Consider the following 16,899-nt stretch of genomic DNA (forward strand, 5'->3'; position numbering starts at 1 on the left):
TTGTTTTCAAGGAGGGAAATACATCTAGATATCCCCTTCATACTCTGCTTTACTTATTTTAGCATTTAAAACTGCTGATATATTTGTTTACTCTGTCTCCCTCATAGAGTAAGATTCTTGAAGTCAGGGATTTTGTTTTGATCTAGTTTTTTACCTTCAGTGTCGAGGATACTACACACATAGTACATAGTACATAGTAGGCACATGGTAAGTGTTTAACGAATGTTGTTGAATGAATGAATGAGAGCACAGAGAACATCCCATTACTTTTTTATGACTTTTAATAGGATCTAGTATACTGAATTGTTCTTGGCTTCTCTTATATTGGAGCTGGACTGTGGCTCCTGTTTCTAATTTGATTTCTGTATCCTAAGAAATTGAGGTAGCGGTTGTGGCGGATAGATAGCATGGAGGCATTTCCAAAAGCCTCCTGTATATTCTTCATGGGATGTGCCCTGACATCTGAATCCTAACATTATCATCATCGTCATCGTTATAACCACCTACTCAGCACAGTGCCAAGACACGGTAGCTACCGAATAAGTGTTATAATGAAGACATAAATAAATGAAAAAGGTGAGCTTACAAGACTTTGGTATGGATGTATACAGACTCTAGGGTATAAATAATTGTAACTTTAGAAAGACTGAGAATTATGAAACAAGGGTGGTGTGAAGAAAAGCACTCTTTTGAATTCATCCCTGTTTCCTTTAAACTCATTAATTTACATATGCATCCAATTATTTGAAAAACGTTTGCTGAAAGTCTAAAGGGTTCTAGGCAGTCTGCATAAATGTATATGAAACAGACCCCTCAAGAAACTTCTAGTCTGGAGGAGGACATTAATAAGCAATCAGGTGCTTGAAACACTTGACCAGAGAGCCTATAGGGATAGACACCATATGCTATGGAAGCATTAAAGAGAGGCAGCTATAGGCAGTGTCCAGAAAGAACAGTAAAAGTCTTCAATCAGTACTGACTACTTCCAAATTGAAAAAAGTATGTATAGAACTTTTTCTGCCACTTGGACCTGGATGTTCTGCTGTGTATTTTGACTCTGTAGTTAGTGCTTCTTGGGAGCAGGGCCCATGGTTCAATCATTTTGTGTTCTTCTCTGCACTGAGCATGCATAATGTAAGCATTTAATAGGTATCTATTAATGGTCATTAATACTTGTTTAGACCACAAGGATGCCATTTAATGGATTGAAACAGTAATTTAAGGGTAGTATGCCATGTTGGTAATCTAAGAAGTGCCAAGCAAAAGTTAAATACTAAAAGGATTTGGGTCGTTTATTATGAAACAAATAAAGATGGAACTGACAAATTCACAATTTGATTCAACATGAAATTTGGAAGATTCTTAACTGGCTCAATTCTTTAACTTCTAGGTTAATGTAAATATCTACAGAAAACTGAATGGGTTTATTTTCCCTTTGAATACCTATACTGTGGCAGCTCCACTGACCAGAAATAATTGTCCCAGCCACACTGTTTCTGTAAGAAGCAGCTCATGGATTTTACGGACGTGGAAACAGTGGAGGTAGCTCCCAGTATGCAGGTGACATTCAGACATGTGACTTCCTGATTCAGAGCTAAATAAGAAACTTTCTGACAAAATGAAATGGGCCAAAAGACAAAGGTAGTTATTCTTCATGAACTGCAGACATCTGTAGTTCATTGCCAAGGGATCACACATACATTAGGACCCAGCAGCTTCCATAAGGTGGCAGAGGACAGAAGCAGGTAATTAAAGCCTAATAACTATTGGCTGATGAATAGTAAAACAAAATGCTTGGTACCTTTTTAAGCATGTCACTCATCTATCAGAAGCAAGAAAGAAAAAAGAGAAGGAATAAGAGGAAGACTTCATTAACAGACATAATCTATTTTTAAAAACTTTTGTTTTTATCGAGACAGAGTAAAGTAGGGGGATGTTAAGAGTTTCAGGAGTTGCTACTGAATTTTTAGACAGTTCCATGAGTAAATATCTTTAAAAAATCGTATGGAATGGTTCAGCATGGGATGATGGTGGAGGGAAGACTCTAATGGGCTAATCCTGGCAGTTGCTGTTAAGTGGAAAAACAATTCCAGGTTGTGGTCCCTACTATTTAGGGCAAGAGCTTCTCTCTCCTTTCTGCCACTTTGTGTTTAGGACGCCAGGATCCTGTCAGTGCACAAGTCTTCCTTATCAAGGAGCAGCAGAGTCTGCCTTCCACAGGGGTTTTTCTTACGCCCTCATTTTGGAGGTCTGAGAGAAATGCCACATACAGCCACAGCGGGGCAGTGAAAAGCCACCAAAGGCAGCAGCTGACAGCCTTGATATCTCATTTTAAGGAAGGAAGGCCACAGGACCCTTAAAACTTCTGCAGGAGGAGGTCAGTGCCTGGGAAGAAGGCCAAGTACAAAGGCACCTCTGGTTTTCAGCTTTTCAGCTTTTCAGCCCCAGTCACAGACTGCTCTCTCATGGTTTGGAAGCTCACCTCCAGGTGGGGGACTAACTGACCGCTTTTGCTTCTGTTAAGAATACATAGAACTAGCAAAATCATCTTTTCTCTGGGAGCATTTTTCTGTGTAAACATGCTTTTTGACTTTCTCTTGAGTTTGTACATGAAGAAAAGCATTCCGAACATGTTTCCCTTCCTAGAAATATTTTGAAATGTATATATTCTAACATGATTATTGGAGAACATATTTGTTACAGCTTTAGTGACAAAGGCTAGCATATAAGGTTAATTTGAATTTCATAGATTTGTTTTTCCAACAATCCTTGATGTTTTCCTGTAAATGCCTTGCAAATAGGAAATAGTGATAGTATTTTTCTCTGTGACCCAAACTGTAATAGTGAAAAAGAAACAGAGGAATGTGCTCATTTTTTTTCAGCTCTGTCTGAGTCTTAATTACAGTGGATAAAGAGTCAGCATAATAATTTGGGCAGTGTAGCTTAGTAGTTAACAATTTGGAATTTTTATTTGCTTTTTTAGGCAGCTATATTCCCAGTGCCTAAGAAATGCCTGTCCCACAGAAGATGCTCAGTAAATATTTGTTGAATATATATGACTTAAAGTCAGACAGATGTTTGTTAGCGCTGCCATTTACTTCCCTGGGGTGAACTTGGACAGTTCAGCCCCATTTTCCTCATCTCCTAGTTGAAGACCCACCATACAAGACAACTGTGAGTATTCAGAGAGAGGACACATGTCAATGTCTGACAGAGTGCTCTGGACAGAGTGACAACTCAGCACATGTTGTTGTTGGTGGTGGTTGTCATTACTGTATTAGTTTATAATAATAAGAGGCCATGATCAATCTTTCTCCCAAGTCTGATAAGGGCAGTATGCATCAATGCTGCACAAGTATGTTACATTAAGAAAGTATCTCCCGATTCTGAAGGTTGGGAAACAGTTGCTAACAAGTAGAAGTTCTAGAAATTCTTTTTCTCTAGAGCTGCGCAAAATTAGGGTACTTGTGCATATACTTACTTGTTTCTGTCCGAAGGCACTGAAATAAACTGTGGTGACCCCTGAAGGTCACCTGGTTTTATGATCCTATGAATTGATTCAATATACAACATGACCAGGGACTTGAGGTCAGATTTAGAAATTCATTTCAGCATGCTTGCCAGTAAGTGTCAAGATAATAAAGCAATCGGCTTTTCTACTTTCATATTTCATTTTCTACCCAACGAGAAAATTCTTCTAAAAGTAGAGCCTGTTTATATTTGTTTTGCTTTGCTAAAAGTTTAAATTGCTGATTGACCTAATTATTGACTCAATGAAGTACAAGACCCACACAGCTGTTCTCTAACCTTCATTCTGTCCAAACCGAAAGAGTAATAAATGGATACTGAAGTAAGGAAACCTCTGCTTGTGCCATTCAGTACAATTTTATAAAAGCATGGCCTAGCAAGCATTCCTCAGGTTTCATCCGCGTCAGACATGCAATTGCAGAGAGTACGCAGTTACCTTTTCTCGAACCGACTCCCCAGGAACCAGCTGAGGCTCCAAGGTAATGAACAGGGTGATGTAGGAGCCTTCGCTCAGGCTTCGGACAGCGTCAAAACCCCGCTCAATAATCACACTTCGTTCCTTACTGTAGCCCAGAAGAACTGGGGGAATATTGATTTTAAATGTCCCATCAATCTGTGAAGAAAATACAATTCTGTAAACATCCTGGTGATTTTCCAACAGAAGTTCAAAGGTAAGTGTCAACTCCTCATCTGATGAATTCAGTAAAAACTGCTCAGACTGTATTCAGGGCCCACCCCGTCTCTCCAGGCTTGTCTCCTTAAGCTGTCACAGCAAGGGCTCTCTCTTTCCCTGCCTTCTTTGCTTGGTTCAGTGGAACATGTGCGAGTTATGCAAGTTGATTCCAACACTAGGTTGCCTGTGTTCAAATCCTGAATTAAACTCAAAGTGACAGCTTGTGCATTTGTAAAAAGGAGATAATAATAGTATCTACTTGGTAGGGTAATTATGTATGCTGAATGGATTAATAGATGTAAAACACTAAGAAAAATGCCTGTCCTGTGCTAAGTGCTCAGTAAGTGTTAGCTGACAACCAGTCCCCTTTTCTGGGATGCCTCAGCTTCCCATTTCCACCTTTTAGAATTTTAATCATTTTTCAAGGCTCAGGTCAGATATTATCTGCTTCGTGATTTGTTTTATCTCCACCAGCCTTACATACAACTTGCTTCTTTCATTCATTGCATTGACACATTCTGCCAGACTTTACTGTTGTGTGCATATTTATCATGTTCTTTTAGATAATTGTTCTTTGCAAATAGAATCTGTATTGTGCTCTATTTTGTATCATCCATCTCCAATATATCACAGTGTTTTGTATACACAGGAGGTGCTCAATAAATGTAGGCTGAACGAATTACAAGCCTCTTACATAAAATGACCTAAATTATGTAGAGGTTCAAAAAGGCAGAAGTTCTTACTCCTTTGTAGTCAAAGCAACAGTAAGTTTATGGAAGATGTCTAGTACTACAAAACTACTCAGGGCTAGACTTTGAAATCACAGATTTTCAGAGAATCCAATTTTTATTTCAGTGAATATGTCCTCTAGAGAGGAATGAAGGAAGCTCTTATTTATTTTCCTCTTTACATTGGTGGAGTTCCCCCAAAGCCTGTATGTACCCAGGCAGATGAGAGGGTACAAGGAGAAGAAGAATATAAATACAGTGCCATAAAAGTACAGCTGAAATAACTGGGCACATCTGGTCTGTAGAACAGATAGATGAGCCAGGAGGGAATGGACACTGTCTCCAAATAGTTGAAGTGTATGAATTTAAGACAGAGTCTCTCACCCTGGGCACTGTTGATGTTTGGGGCCGGAGAACTCTTTGTTATGGAGAGCTGTCCTGTGCATTGTAGGGTGTTTGCAGCATTCCTGCCTCAATACACTAGATACCAGTTGCACCCCTACTAGTTGCAACAACCAAAAAATGTCTCCAGATATTGTCAAATGTGCCCTGTCGGCTCATTTAAGAGCATGAGCTTTGGAATCAGGCAAAACATTTAAAATGACAAATGTGATAAAAATCATTCTCAAAAGCAATATTGAGATGTATAAACTCAGAAGTTGAATAGGTCTCTCAAATTTTACCAATCTCCTTCTTCAAGGATAAGCCAATGTAAAATGTTGGAAGTTGGTAAAAATTGAATCCCAGATCTGCTGTAAACTTTGGGATTTGAGTAGTTACTTACCTTTCTAGGCTTCTGTTTTTTTCATCTATAAAATGGGGATAATAATGTCTATTGAGCTGTTGTGAGGTTTAATTAAGGTGACATATAAACTAGCTAGAAATGGTATATATCACTAATATGCACTTGATAAATATAGTTATTCCTACTATTATTACCAAATTAGGAGTCTCCTTGTTTTGTGTAGCTCCAAACCAGGACCTATGAATGGGGGTCCCAGGGAGGAATTTAGCTTATGGCACAGTTTAAAGAAGAAATTTATGACAGAGATATTGGAAAGAGAGCAAGTTACCTTATGAGGCAGGAAGGTCCCTACTTCTAGAGAGTATGGGTATTACTAGGATATAGTAAAGGAGATTCATTTATCAAGAAGGAGTTTGGAGTAATTACTTCTGAGTACCCTTCCAAATGTGATGTCAAATAACATGGGCAGTTTGATTTGCAAAATGATGTGCTCTTTAAAATTTTTTTCATTTCAAATCTATTCAAAGAGGGAAATGTAAAATTTTTGGCACGCATATAGCTGCAGCGTCACCTGTAGACAGTCCCTTTGGTCTAGGGAGGATTGCAATTCCAAATGATTCTTGAAATTCCAACCAATCCAAGCCTCTCACACTTGAGTTTTGTTCTTGGCCTTGCTTGAGACCATGACCCAGGCAGCATTTGCTCTAATGTGGTCATCACATGTGGATTTAAACTGTTTCCTCTTGTAGCTGTGTGAGATTAACACAGTCTTTGGCTCAAAGCCTCCTGTTGCTATGGATTTAATACTGGGATATTAAAGCCATTTCAGAATCTTTAACTGTCTCAGATTAGAGCTACTATGCCATTCAAGAATTGTTAACCTAATGGATCCCCTTAAGCAAAATTGTTAACCTCTGAAGAATGGTATTTTAGTTGAGCAAGCCGCTACCAACCATTTTTCATTTTTGAAATGGTGAGGACTCTGGAAACATTAAAGCACTTGATTAAAATGGGCCATCAACTGGCCTGGTTGTTTTCTTCAAGTTATTTTCAGGCTTCTATCCACTCCACTTTTGTCATTTTTGACAAGTTTCTACTTTGTCCTACCTTCTTCACTTTCATTTAAAAGTTAAAAAATTCTCAGATTGGCAAAGTTGTACATTAACTACTAACTGTAAGAAAGATAGATGTTTTAATAAGTCATGCAAATATGACAGAAGATCAATGGCTTTATATAGGGATTTTTATCTTTCCAATAGTGGCCTTGCACATAGGTTCTCTCAGTGTTAAGGGTCTACTTCCACAAAAAAACCTTTAACAGGAAAAATGGATAGAGCAGTTCCCTATTCCTGTGAAATTCTTACTTTTGATGCTTACCCTTGCCTGGAAATATATCGTGCTAAATGGAATTTTCACACATCCCAACCAGTGTCTCTCAATACGGGTGTGGATTCCACTTCCTCTTTCACGGTCATCCTAAAGGAGGGGTGGGAAGTGATAATTGTTTAACAACTCCGGATAGGAAGTAGGAAAGCAGCAGGATTTTAGCTGAAAGCCTGGTAGGTTTAAGTTAAACAGATCTAAGTCACATTCTGGTTAAGACACTTAATAGTTCTGTGACCCTAGGAAAGTCATTTAACTTCTCTGAACCTCAGTTTCCTCATTAATAAATTGGGAATTTAACAATCTACTTTGTAGGGGTATTTTAAAATTAAGACTGTATAAAAAGCCCCTAGTACAATTCCTGGATCATAGCAGACAGTCAAGTTGAAAATAAAAAAACTGGTTCTCTTCCTCCCTTCTTTCTTTCCCCGTTTATACATGTCAGGTTTCAAACATTCCAAATTTGGGGATTGATGGGGCTCAGGGCAGGCTGCCCCCAAATGTGCCAAAGTGGCATATGGATTACTTTGAATTCAAGTTACTTGAAAAGCAGCTGGTGCAAAAACACTCTGACCCTCCTTTGTCTGCAGAAAGCAGGAAATAAATCTCCTGTGTGAAAGGTGCCCTCCCTGCACCTGGGGGTAGAGAGACATCCTTATCACCGGAGACAGGGAATCCAGGGCTGAGGAGGCTGTACAAACAAACCTTGTTATTTCTTTACTAATTTACCCCAAACCAAACATCTATGTCTTGTCAATTCTTCACAAATTTATTGTTTCTTTGTCTAAAAGGTATAAAAGCTGTCTGTTTTGGTCACTTCCTAGATCATATATCTATGAGACCTTTGTACATATAAAATTAAAAGTTGTTTATTTTTCCCCTGTTAATCTGTCTTGTGTCAATTTAATTATTAGACCAGCCAAAAGAACACACAAGCGTAAGGGGAAATTTTCTCCTCCCTGACAGGACTTAACACAATGGGTAGAGGATAGGAAAATGAATACAGACATCTTTCTCAAAAACGTGAACTTACCTCTAAGACATCATATAGAACTTCATCAAAAATGTTGATGAACACGTCATCTTTCACTGACTGCAAACTGGTGGTGCTGTAATCCCCATTGGGGGCCCTGCAAATGGGCACCCATGATCAGGGAGCATGAAAAGAGCAAAAGAGAAGTAATGAGTACTCAAATGTCCAAACTGGAAAAATACCTGAATATGAGCATAGATAGGAGGACTAATGGCAGTTGTCTCATTTAAAGGATTTCTCTAGCACGAAGACCCTCTAAGGTAGTACCTATACTCAAATGGCAAGGCAGTAGACTGCAGGCTCCGTGCAGAGAGACAAACCCTTTTGCTGGCTTGTCCTGGTGAGTCTCACATCATCTCCCAACCATGGTGAGCATTGCAAGGAGCCAGTTGCCTACATACAAGGTCTCCAGCTGATACTGGTGCTGGTATGTGGACTTCCTAAGCAACTGGGCTCTGGAAGGTGCTTCTCTGTCAGACCATTCCCTGGTCATAAACCTGTTGTTATGTGGCTGGTTGGATGGTCCCTGCTTCACACTCACTTTCCCCACAGATAAGTAAAGCAAGGTAGGGATGAGGTTCATCTCCTATAACATCACCTGCTGAGTCCAGCCAAACCTGGCCCAAGCAGGCCTCTCCATGGCATGGCTCAAGACCAGGCTACTGCATCTATTGTACTGAGCATTTGCCTTTAACTTTTCTCATTCTTTTTGCTTGTACTATTTATAAGAGTGCTATCTGTTTCTCCCTTCTGACTTAACTAGTTCTAACCCTTGCTCAGTCTCTAATTTACTATCTGGCATTAAGCAAGTTACCTTTCGTCTTTAGGTTTTAGTTTATTTTCTATAAAAGTAGAGCACTAGACTAGATAATTTCTGGGTTGCTTCAAGATCTGAAATAGAGAGTCTTTTAAATATGTAAAATCATTTAATCAAAAATTTTAAATGCCTATGTATTCTGATGAGGGAGGAAGCTTAATTTATGGGAACTAGGGAGCTTCAAAATTACTTACAGCTTCCAGAGTTGGGGAGATGGGGAAGAAAAGAAAAACAGTGTAGAGGCTGTGGGATTGAGGGACTGGGAAGCTTGGGCTGTAAGAAGCCAGAGCCTGGAGAGGAGTGGGGTGTCCCAACAATGAACCCAAGTTTCGGAAGTTGGACATTTTCCCATTTTATTCTTGATTGGAGTCACTTGTAGAATGAGGAAAATATGCCTACCTAAATGGAAGTTCGAGTTCTTCATTCCAGCTGGGGTTTGGGCCTTCAGCTGTAGTTGTATGGCAAATTGTTCGCTGAAATGAAACTTCTACAAAAGGACGTACTAAAACCTTAAAATCAAGAGCAAAGAATCTGTAACAGTAGAATTATTTTGATCCTAACAGAGGTAAAATATATTTCTAAATGGTGTGTTTCCAAAGAAAACAAGGCAGAAAACAGACTATGAACTTTCTAGGCAATTCTTAAAAATAGAAGGGGCAAGATTCTAAGTGGAGATCCAGCACTGGGGTATTTCACCTGGCCGAGGGGGTAGTCAGCACTGTGGGTTGCGCTTTGTGTGGTTGGGGAAGCAGCATGCTTTTCGCTGAAAGTCCTTGAAGATCTCGATGGCTGCTGGAATTTGCTAGGAGAGAAAATGTATGAAAGAAATAAATGGCATGGAAAGTCTAATTATATACTTTGCAGACGGTTTCTCCAAAGATGTATGGTGTTGGTGGCTATGGTGACAGACATACTCTCTAAGCTTGTTGATGCTTCAGAAGTCTTTTTGCATGCTCTGGTCCTCCTCAGTCACCTAGTGATTACGAGAGCCTTCCCAACTTTCATCCATAGGCCTGCATGTCTGTCTGGAATACAGGAAAGGGACCTCTTCTCTCTGCTCTCTCATGGGTGCCTTTTCCCCCGTAATTGAGAACCTCAATCCCTCTCAGGTAGCAGAATCCTGAGCTTCCTAACCAGCCTGCCCTGCCTCCATCCAGTTCTGGTCCTTTCCCACTGTATTTTCTTTGAACGTGCACTCTCCAGTAAACACGAGCTATACATCCCAGGTAAGACATCTCTCTCTGGGCCTGCCAAGCATCAATGGGAAAGGCGGTCAGGGATTCCTAGCTTGAGTTAGGATCTATGAGTCTTGCCCTCTTTCCCTTTTGAGCTGCCATTCTTAAAGGGAGAAATGAAGGTCATGTCCAGAGATCCTCTCCCAGATACCTTCCCCCTCATCCCAACAACCCACTTGCATATTTGTTTTTCGGGTTTTTTTAATAAGTTTATTTTATTTATTTATTTTTGGCTGCATTGGGTATTTGTTGCTGAGTGTGGGCTTTCTCTAGTTGCAGGGCGCGGGGGCTACTCTTCGTTGCGGTGTACGGGCTTCTCATTGCAGAGGCTTCTCTTGTTGCAGAGCACAGGCTTTGGGCGCACGGGCTTCAGTAGTTGTGGCGCACGGGCTTAGTTGCTCTGCGGCATGTGGAATCTTCCGGGACCAGGGCTCGAACCCGTGTCCCCTGTATTGGCAGGCGGATTCTTAACCACTGTGCCACCAGGGAAGCCCCTGCCTATTTGTTTTGAATTTTATGGTTTGCCAAGTATTTCACATTCATTTGCTTAGCAAAGTACAAATTATCTTTTTCCACCAGACTGTTTTACCTTTTCACAGAAAGGGTTTCAGACAAACTATGAGGCAATGAAAGTAGAACATTTAACACAACAGCGGCCAGAGAAAACCTTTTCCTGTTTGGAACACTGTCAATTACATTATTACACAAACACTTGTTAAGTACCTACTATACTTTAGGCCCTGTGTTAGACACTGGGGCTGCAAAGGCAAATAAGATAAACTTCGGCTCAAACTAGATAAACAAATAATCACAATATAGTGGGGTATATGTTAGACTAGAGGGGTGGGCATGGGCCATAAGAGTGCAGAGAAGGAGTTGAACAATCCTGTTTAGTTGCAAGGGCAGAAGGTTAAGATTTGCGTGGGTTTAGTGCAAGAGTTGATATTTGAACTGACTTGATGAGTTTACACTGAAATGTATAACATATAGGATCAACTATGCTCCCCTGTAATTATTTGAATGAAATGGTTTAACTTTTAAAAAACTTTATGGAAACCAAAACTAAGAGAAACACCTACATATCTTTTTAAAAAAACCAGCTTTTCACCCCACAGTTAAACTTTAATGCAATCAAGATGAATGTTGGGCTGTGTGGCTTAAGGAAGCAATGCTATGGCACAGATTCAAGAGCTTAAATGGACATTTACATATAACAAAACACTGAGACTAGCTGGTGATGATCAGATGTTCTATAATGGGTGGAAGAGTTAGTCAGCAGAAAAATAAAGTAGGGCAAAATAATAGGGGGTGGATAATTTAAAGGGAAGACCCTAGGGACAAAAGATGCCAGGGGCTTCTGTGATCAGAGAGCTGGATGACCTTGGGCAAGCCACTTACACTCCCTTCATTTCCATTTTCCCTTTTGTAAAATGGAGACAGTAATAGTAGTGAGAAGTAAGTGAAATAATATAAATGAAAGTGCCTAGCATAGTGCCTAGAACACGGTGAATGTACACTAAATTATAGTTTCCCTCATGACATTGACAAGGGCACCAGCAAAGAGAAGTAATTCTTGGACCTTCCATCTCTGTTCTCTAAGGGGATAAGAAACTTTGGCTCACCTTACCTATGGTGAGGGGCTCCCCATTGCCCCAATGTAACGAAATACAGTAGACATAATTCACTTCTCTGAGCAGATAAAAGAGAAGTCATAGTTTTGTGCTCAAACACATGTTTCAGAATCTAGAATATATACCTTTTGGGTATCTGCCCAGCTCTCACCCACTTCTCAGAACTGTCCTCCATCTTCAGGACAGGTCCTTGTGACCTGCCTCTCTGACTGTAGGTGACTAGACATGGATCAACACCTGACCCAAGTTAGGACCTTCAGATTCACTCCTGGGACGCTGACACCTGGTGGGTGGTACCCTGACAGGATGGACCACTTCCATCACATGGAGAAGAATAAAGCAAACCCACAGAGGGAAGCAAGCAAGAGAAACAATGGGGCCTCTGAAGAAGCCCATTTTAATCTTTACTTCTACCATGTAGTTTGGCTGTACCTCTTTTTCTTGAGTTCTAGGAGATATTCCCAATAAATCCCCTCTTTACCCTAAACTGACTGATTTGGTTCTGTAACTTGCAACCAATAGGGCCCTGACTTCATCAAGAACCCTCTTCCTCCCCGCCATCCCTGCCCTCGGCCCCCACAGAATAACAACTATGTTAAAAACGAGAGTGAACATGCTCTAAAGAGGTTGGATCCTGCACATTCCATCCCAGGGCTGTTCAGAGGGCTCTCACCTTGTCGTTGGCTTCCTCACTGGAATGTCATAAGCCCGGATAATGTTCACCAGCAGCTTTATGTCTCCATCAGACAGGTTTTGGGCTGTCACCTTCTTCCGGCCTTTTCTCCTTGGCCTCAGTGGTCGTTTTTGTTCTGCCAGCTTGAAAAGGCTCAGGCCCAAAATGCTAATGATTACAGAACAAGATTAGGATGCCAGGGAAAAGAAAGATCTGGAAAGTCTTGAGACAACTTCCCAAATGCTGCACCAAGGTCCCTCACAAGCCCCTGAAAAACTCCTTGTCTTTTTAAGGAGGGTGGAAATTGTCAAGAAGTCCTCCCAAGATGGGGGAGAGCCCACTCTGTAGATTATTAACATTCATTTTAACTGCTACCAATCAGAGGATGAAATTCATGTTCTGGTCCCTCCCTGCACTCCCTGCTTGCTCTCTGCCTTGCTTATCCACCAGCCCCTCAAATGTGGCCTGTGCTCTCCTACTGTCTGCTTTCACTCATGCCAATCCTGCATGCTGAATGCCTCCTTCCACCTCCCTCCTCATCCACCCACTCGGTTGCAGTTTTACCACTTTGCAGGGCCAGTATTTCCCCCTCCCCGGAGGCCCAGCCGCATTAGCCCGAAGCGAGGCTCCCTCTCCTGGGCCCCTGGAGCCCTCATTAGCCTGCTGCATTCACATGGCAGCTGATGTTTACAGCCTTCTCAGGCCCTTCCAGGGATACCTCACTCTCTGGAGTTAGGCAAAACTAGGTGTGAATCCTGCTCACCTTGAGCAAATTATTTCACCTCTTGAAGTCTCTGTTTCATCATCTGTAAAATGGGGTTGTTGAGAGGACTTTGTGAGGAGGTGTATACAGAGCACCCTGGCACTGGTCTAGCATTAGAGGCCCTAACATAGTGACTGTTGGGACGATGACAATGATTATGATGCCAGCGATTATGTTGGAGAAAGGAGGGGGTGGAGACAGGAGGGAGGGAGGGGGAGCAGGGGGATCCTCCTCTCACATCTCTCTTCCTCTCACTGAGATGACCTCCATTAACACTTCCTAGAAGATGAAAGCAACGCAGTGGATCACGGGGGAGAAAGGGCCATGGAGAAAATAACTTAATTCTGCCCCAGAGACTAAACAGAAACACAACTGTGACTGCGTATCAGGAAGCTGACGTTAATGACTATGCCCGAGAGCCACAGAACAAAGCCAGCGGTGCAGAGCTGGCCTCGGGCTGGCAGCGCTCACGCTGCTCTACTTCCCTGTGGGTATCAGAGCTGGCCAGGAGACCTGCTGGACTGGAGCCCTCTTTCCAAGAGACATGTGCCAGCTGGGGAGACGATGGCTCCAAGGGGCTTCCGGGGGCTGTTGTTCCCAGTTGCTTCCCAGGGTCTTCTGTCCCACAGGGCGCAGAGGAGCCACCATTTACCAGCACTTCTCTGGTTCAAGCAGAGTGCTAGGTGCCTTACGTATAATATTTCTAATCCTTACAAGTATATTTATCTCATTTTTCATATGAAGAAACTGGAGGCTCCAAGAGGTGATAGAATTTGCTAAATAGGAGGAGAGGGAGCTGGGGTTCAAAATCAGATCACCCTGACTACACAGCCCAGCTTCTTCTTTTAACATTTACATATATTTATTCATTAACTCATTTAAGACAAGAATAAGCCCATTACATGTTAACATGATATAAAATTATGAAAAATAACTATCCTTTTCAAAACAAAGAGTGCGAGGAGAATGACACTGTTTTACATTTTTGCAAATCTCTTTTTTTGATTTATTATATGTTTTAATTTATTTTTTATTTTAATTGAGATATAATTGACATATAACACTGTATACGTTTAAAGTGTACAATGTCTTGGTTTGATACATTTATATATGGCAATACGTTACCACTGTAGCATTAACCAACACTTCTATCTATCACTTCACATAATTATTATTTCTTTTTTTGTGGTGAGAATTATTAAGATCTAGTCTCTTAGTAACTCTGAAGTTTATAATCAGTATTGCTGACTATAATCACTATGCTGTGCATTAGATCTCCAGGACTGATTTATCTACTGGTTACAGGTTTGTACCCTTAAACATCTCCCCAGTTTCCCCCACCCCCAACCCCTACTCACTAACATTCTAGTCTCGGTTTTTATTAGTTTGGCTTTTTTAGATTCCATGTATAAGTGAGAATCATATAGTATTTGTCTTTCTCTGTCTGACTCATCTCATTTAACATAATGCCCTCAAGGTCCATCCACGTTGTTACAAATTACAGCCCATCTTCTTAATCCCTCTGCCAGGACAGCTACCTAACCCAAACTTGGGGACCTCAGAGAGAAACCTTTGCGGGGGGTCATGACATGGCACATCCCTTCTTTTCTCAATACTTTCTCCCTCTCAGAGAGGTGCCTCCTATCATGAGACTTTGCTGCCTCCCTAACAGTCAGCTTGAGAGCATCTTGGTGGCTTGGACCATTATATAAAGAAACATTTTAATTTAAAGCCAAGAACAAACCAGAATTAAAAGAAGGAAGAACATACCCCGAGCCTTCAGAACTTAATGCAGAAAGTAAAGCAGAAAAAAGAAAAAGAAAGAAAAGAAATGGAAAAACAGCATGAAAAATCATCATCTATTCTAAAGTGTAATTTTCATGACTGAAAAACAAACAAACAAACATTCAATGACTGGACTCTGGGCTTGGAATAAAGAGAGAGGGTTTGCATGAATTTATGTGGGCACAGCCTCCCTTCTGTACGAGGATGGAGGCAAAGCCAAAAGAAGGGGCTGCCATGGATTGCACAGTTTTTTGTCTCCTTGCCAACTTGATGGTGGAGAGGAAGTACATGCATAGGAAATGACCTTTTCAGGAGACCAAGAGATTTAATCACAGGGAGGGTCATGAAGTTAATAGACTGTGCAAGCCCACCAGTATAGAAAGTTCTCTTTCATCTTTCATGCATCCACCTCCAGTTGAGACCATCTGAGGATTATTCTAAATGATAGGGAGACAATCAAGCAAATAAACACAGTCAATTCCCAACTTCTATGTAAATATCCATTGTTCCCTGCTGCCCTTGCCTCTCACCAAACACATGGCAGCTCTGTGTCTCCGAGCTGTGGTGCTGGAACAGACCTCTCCATGCCACCCAGAATCTCAGTGGGCAAGTTCTCAGCCACCCCCACTGCCCTGTGATGGGAGAATAAAGGAGACCCTGGCATATGGAGGTGAGGAAAGCAGGAGGCGGATGTGCTGGAGGGGATGCTGTCAAAACTTCATGTGACTGGAATGAGAAGATAGCCAAGACTGGTGAAGTTCACTTGGAGGTGCTGGGAGGTGAGATGGGGTCCACTGGATGTGATGGAGAGGATCTCGTGTGACTTGTTCTAACAGAAAAACTCCAACTAGTGTAACATTAGGCATTAATCAGGCTTTACCAGTTTCCAGTATTATTAGGGGCCCAAATGCACACCATACACTGATAAAAATATTATATTTACATGAAATTTTTAATATAATACAATACAAATAATTTTAAAAGAAATAATAAAAAAGGTCTCTTTTTTTTTTTTTTTACCTGATATTAGGAACTTCTTCTTCTACTACCAAATCCGAAAGAAGAAAATGGTGTTTTGCAATTAGAAAACGATTTATCACTGATTCTCTAACCTGAGGAAAGAAATATGTTTTATTTAAAATGTTTTTGTTCTATGAACGCACACTTCACTGCTCTAATGTCACCTCAGTGCAGGTTTCCAGACCACCTTTACTTTTCTCTGCAGCTCTGACCTCTTCGTATTGTAAATCATCCAGCTTTCCTCACTAGCATAAGCTCCCTAAGGCAGAGGGATTCTATTTTGTTCTCTGCTGTATTCTCAGGACCTGGGAAAATTCCTGGCAGATAAGATCATAAAATTTAGCTGAATGAATGAATGAGCAACTACAAAAAGTAGGACCCGTCTCGAAGCACACACACTTCAGAACTGATTCTGAAGTTCTTCCCCTATTCAAACTGACTTGCTACCTAATTATTCTTTAAATAGAGGACCTCTTAAATGTCATAAATATTCTTTTTTTTTTTCATACATGAGCTACAGGGTAGATCAACCGGATGAGAAAAATGTACTCTAGCCACTAGGGCATTTCTTATAAGTTAAGTTAAAGGAAGGAAGGACAAAAGGATATTTTGACTTTCTAGTGCAGAAGGGCAGTTAGTATGTCATTTATCTTATTTTTTTATTACAAAGGTAATAAGATGCAAAAATTCAAATATTAAAAAAAAATCATGACTTAGAAAGTTAAGTCCCTTGTAATCATACCCCCTCTTAAGATAACCACTGATAATAAACTGAGATACATCCTAGTGTTTTCAGCGTTTCTGCATCGAATACACTCCCCTTGGTTCCCGAGCTAGTTCAAATTGGATTTTTATCACTTATAATCATGAGTCCAAACTAATACA

At 40.8% G+C, this 16,899-nt stretch overlaps 1 protein-coding gene across 1 annotated transcript in view; it reads right to left on the reverse strand.

Moving 5' to 3' along the window:
- Positions 1-16,899, reverse strand: part of CC2D2A (coiled-coil and C2 domain containing 2A) — a 137,368-nt gene that overhangs the window by 19,557 nt on the left and 100,912 nt on the right. Inside the window, exons 23-29 of the mRNA XM_065877669.1 lie at positions 16,015-16,106; positions 12,447-12,614; positions 9,604-9,709; positions 9,307-9,416; positions 8,091-8,187; positions 7,052-7,150; positions 3,965-4,141 (exon numbers count right to left, since the gene is read on the reverse strand). Of these exons, the coding sequence (XP_065733741.1) occupies positions 3,965-4,141; positions 7,052-7,150; positions 8,091-8,187; positions 9,307-9,416; positions 9,604-9,709; positions 12,447-12,614; positions 16,015-16,106 (849 nt within the window). The remainder of the gene's footprint in view (positions 1-3,964; positions 4,142-7,051; positions 7,151-8,090; positions 8,188-9,306; positions 9,417-9,603; positions 9,710-12,446; positions 12,615-16,014; positions 16,107-16,899) is intronic.

Source organism: Phocoena phocoena, chromosome 5, assembly GCF_963924675.1.
Source record: "Phocoena phocoena chromosome 5, mPhoPho1.1, whole genome shotgun sequence".
Lineage (NCBI taxonomy): Eukaryota > Metazoa > Chordata > Mammalia > Artiodactyla > Phocoenidae > Phocoena > Phocoena phocoena.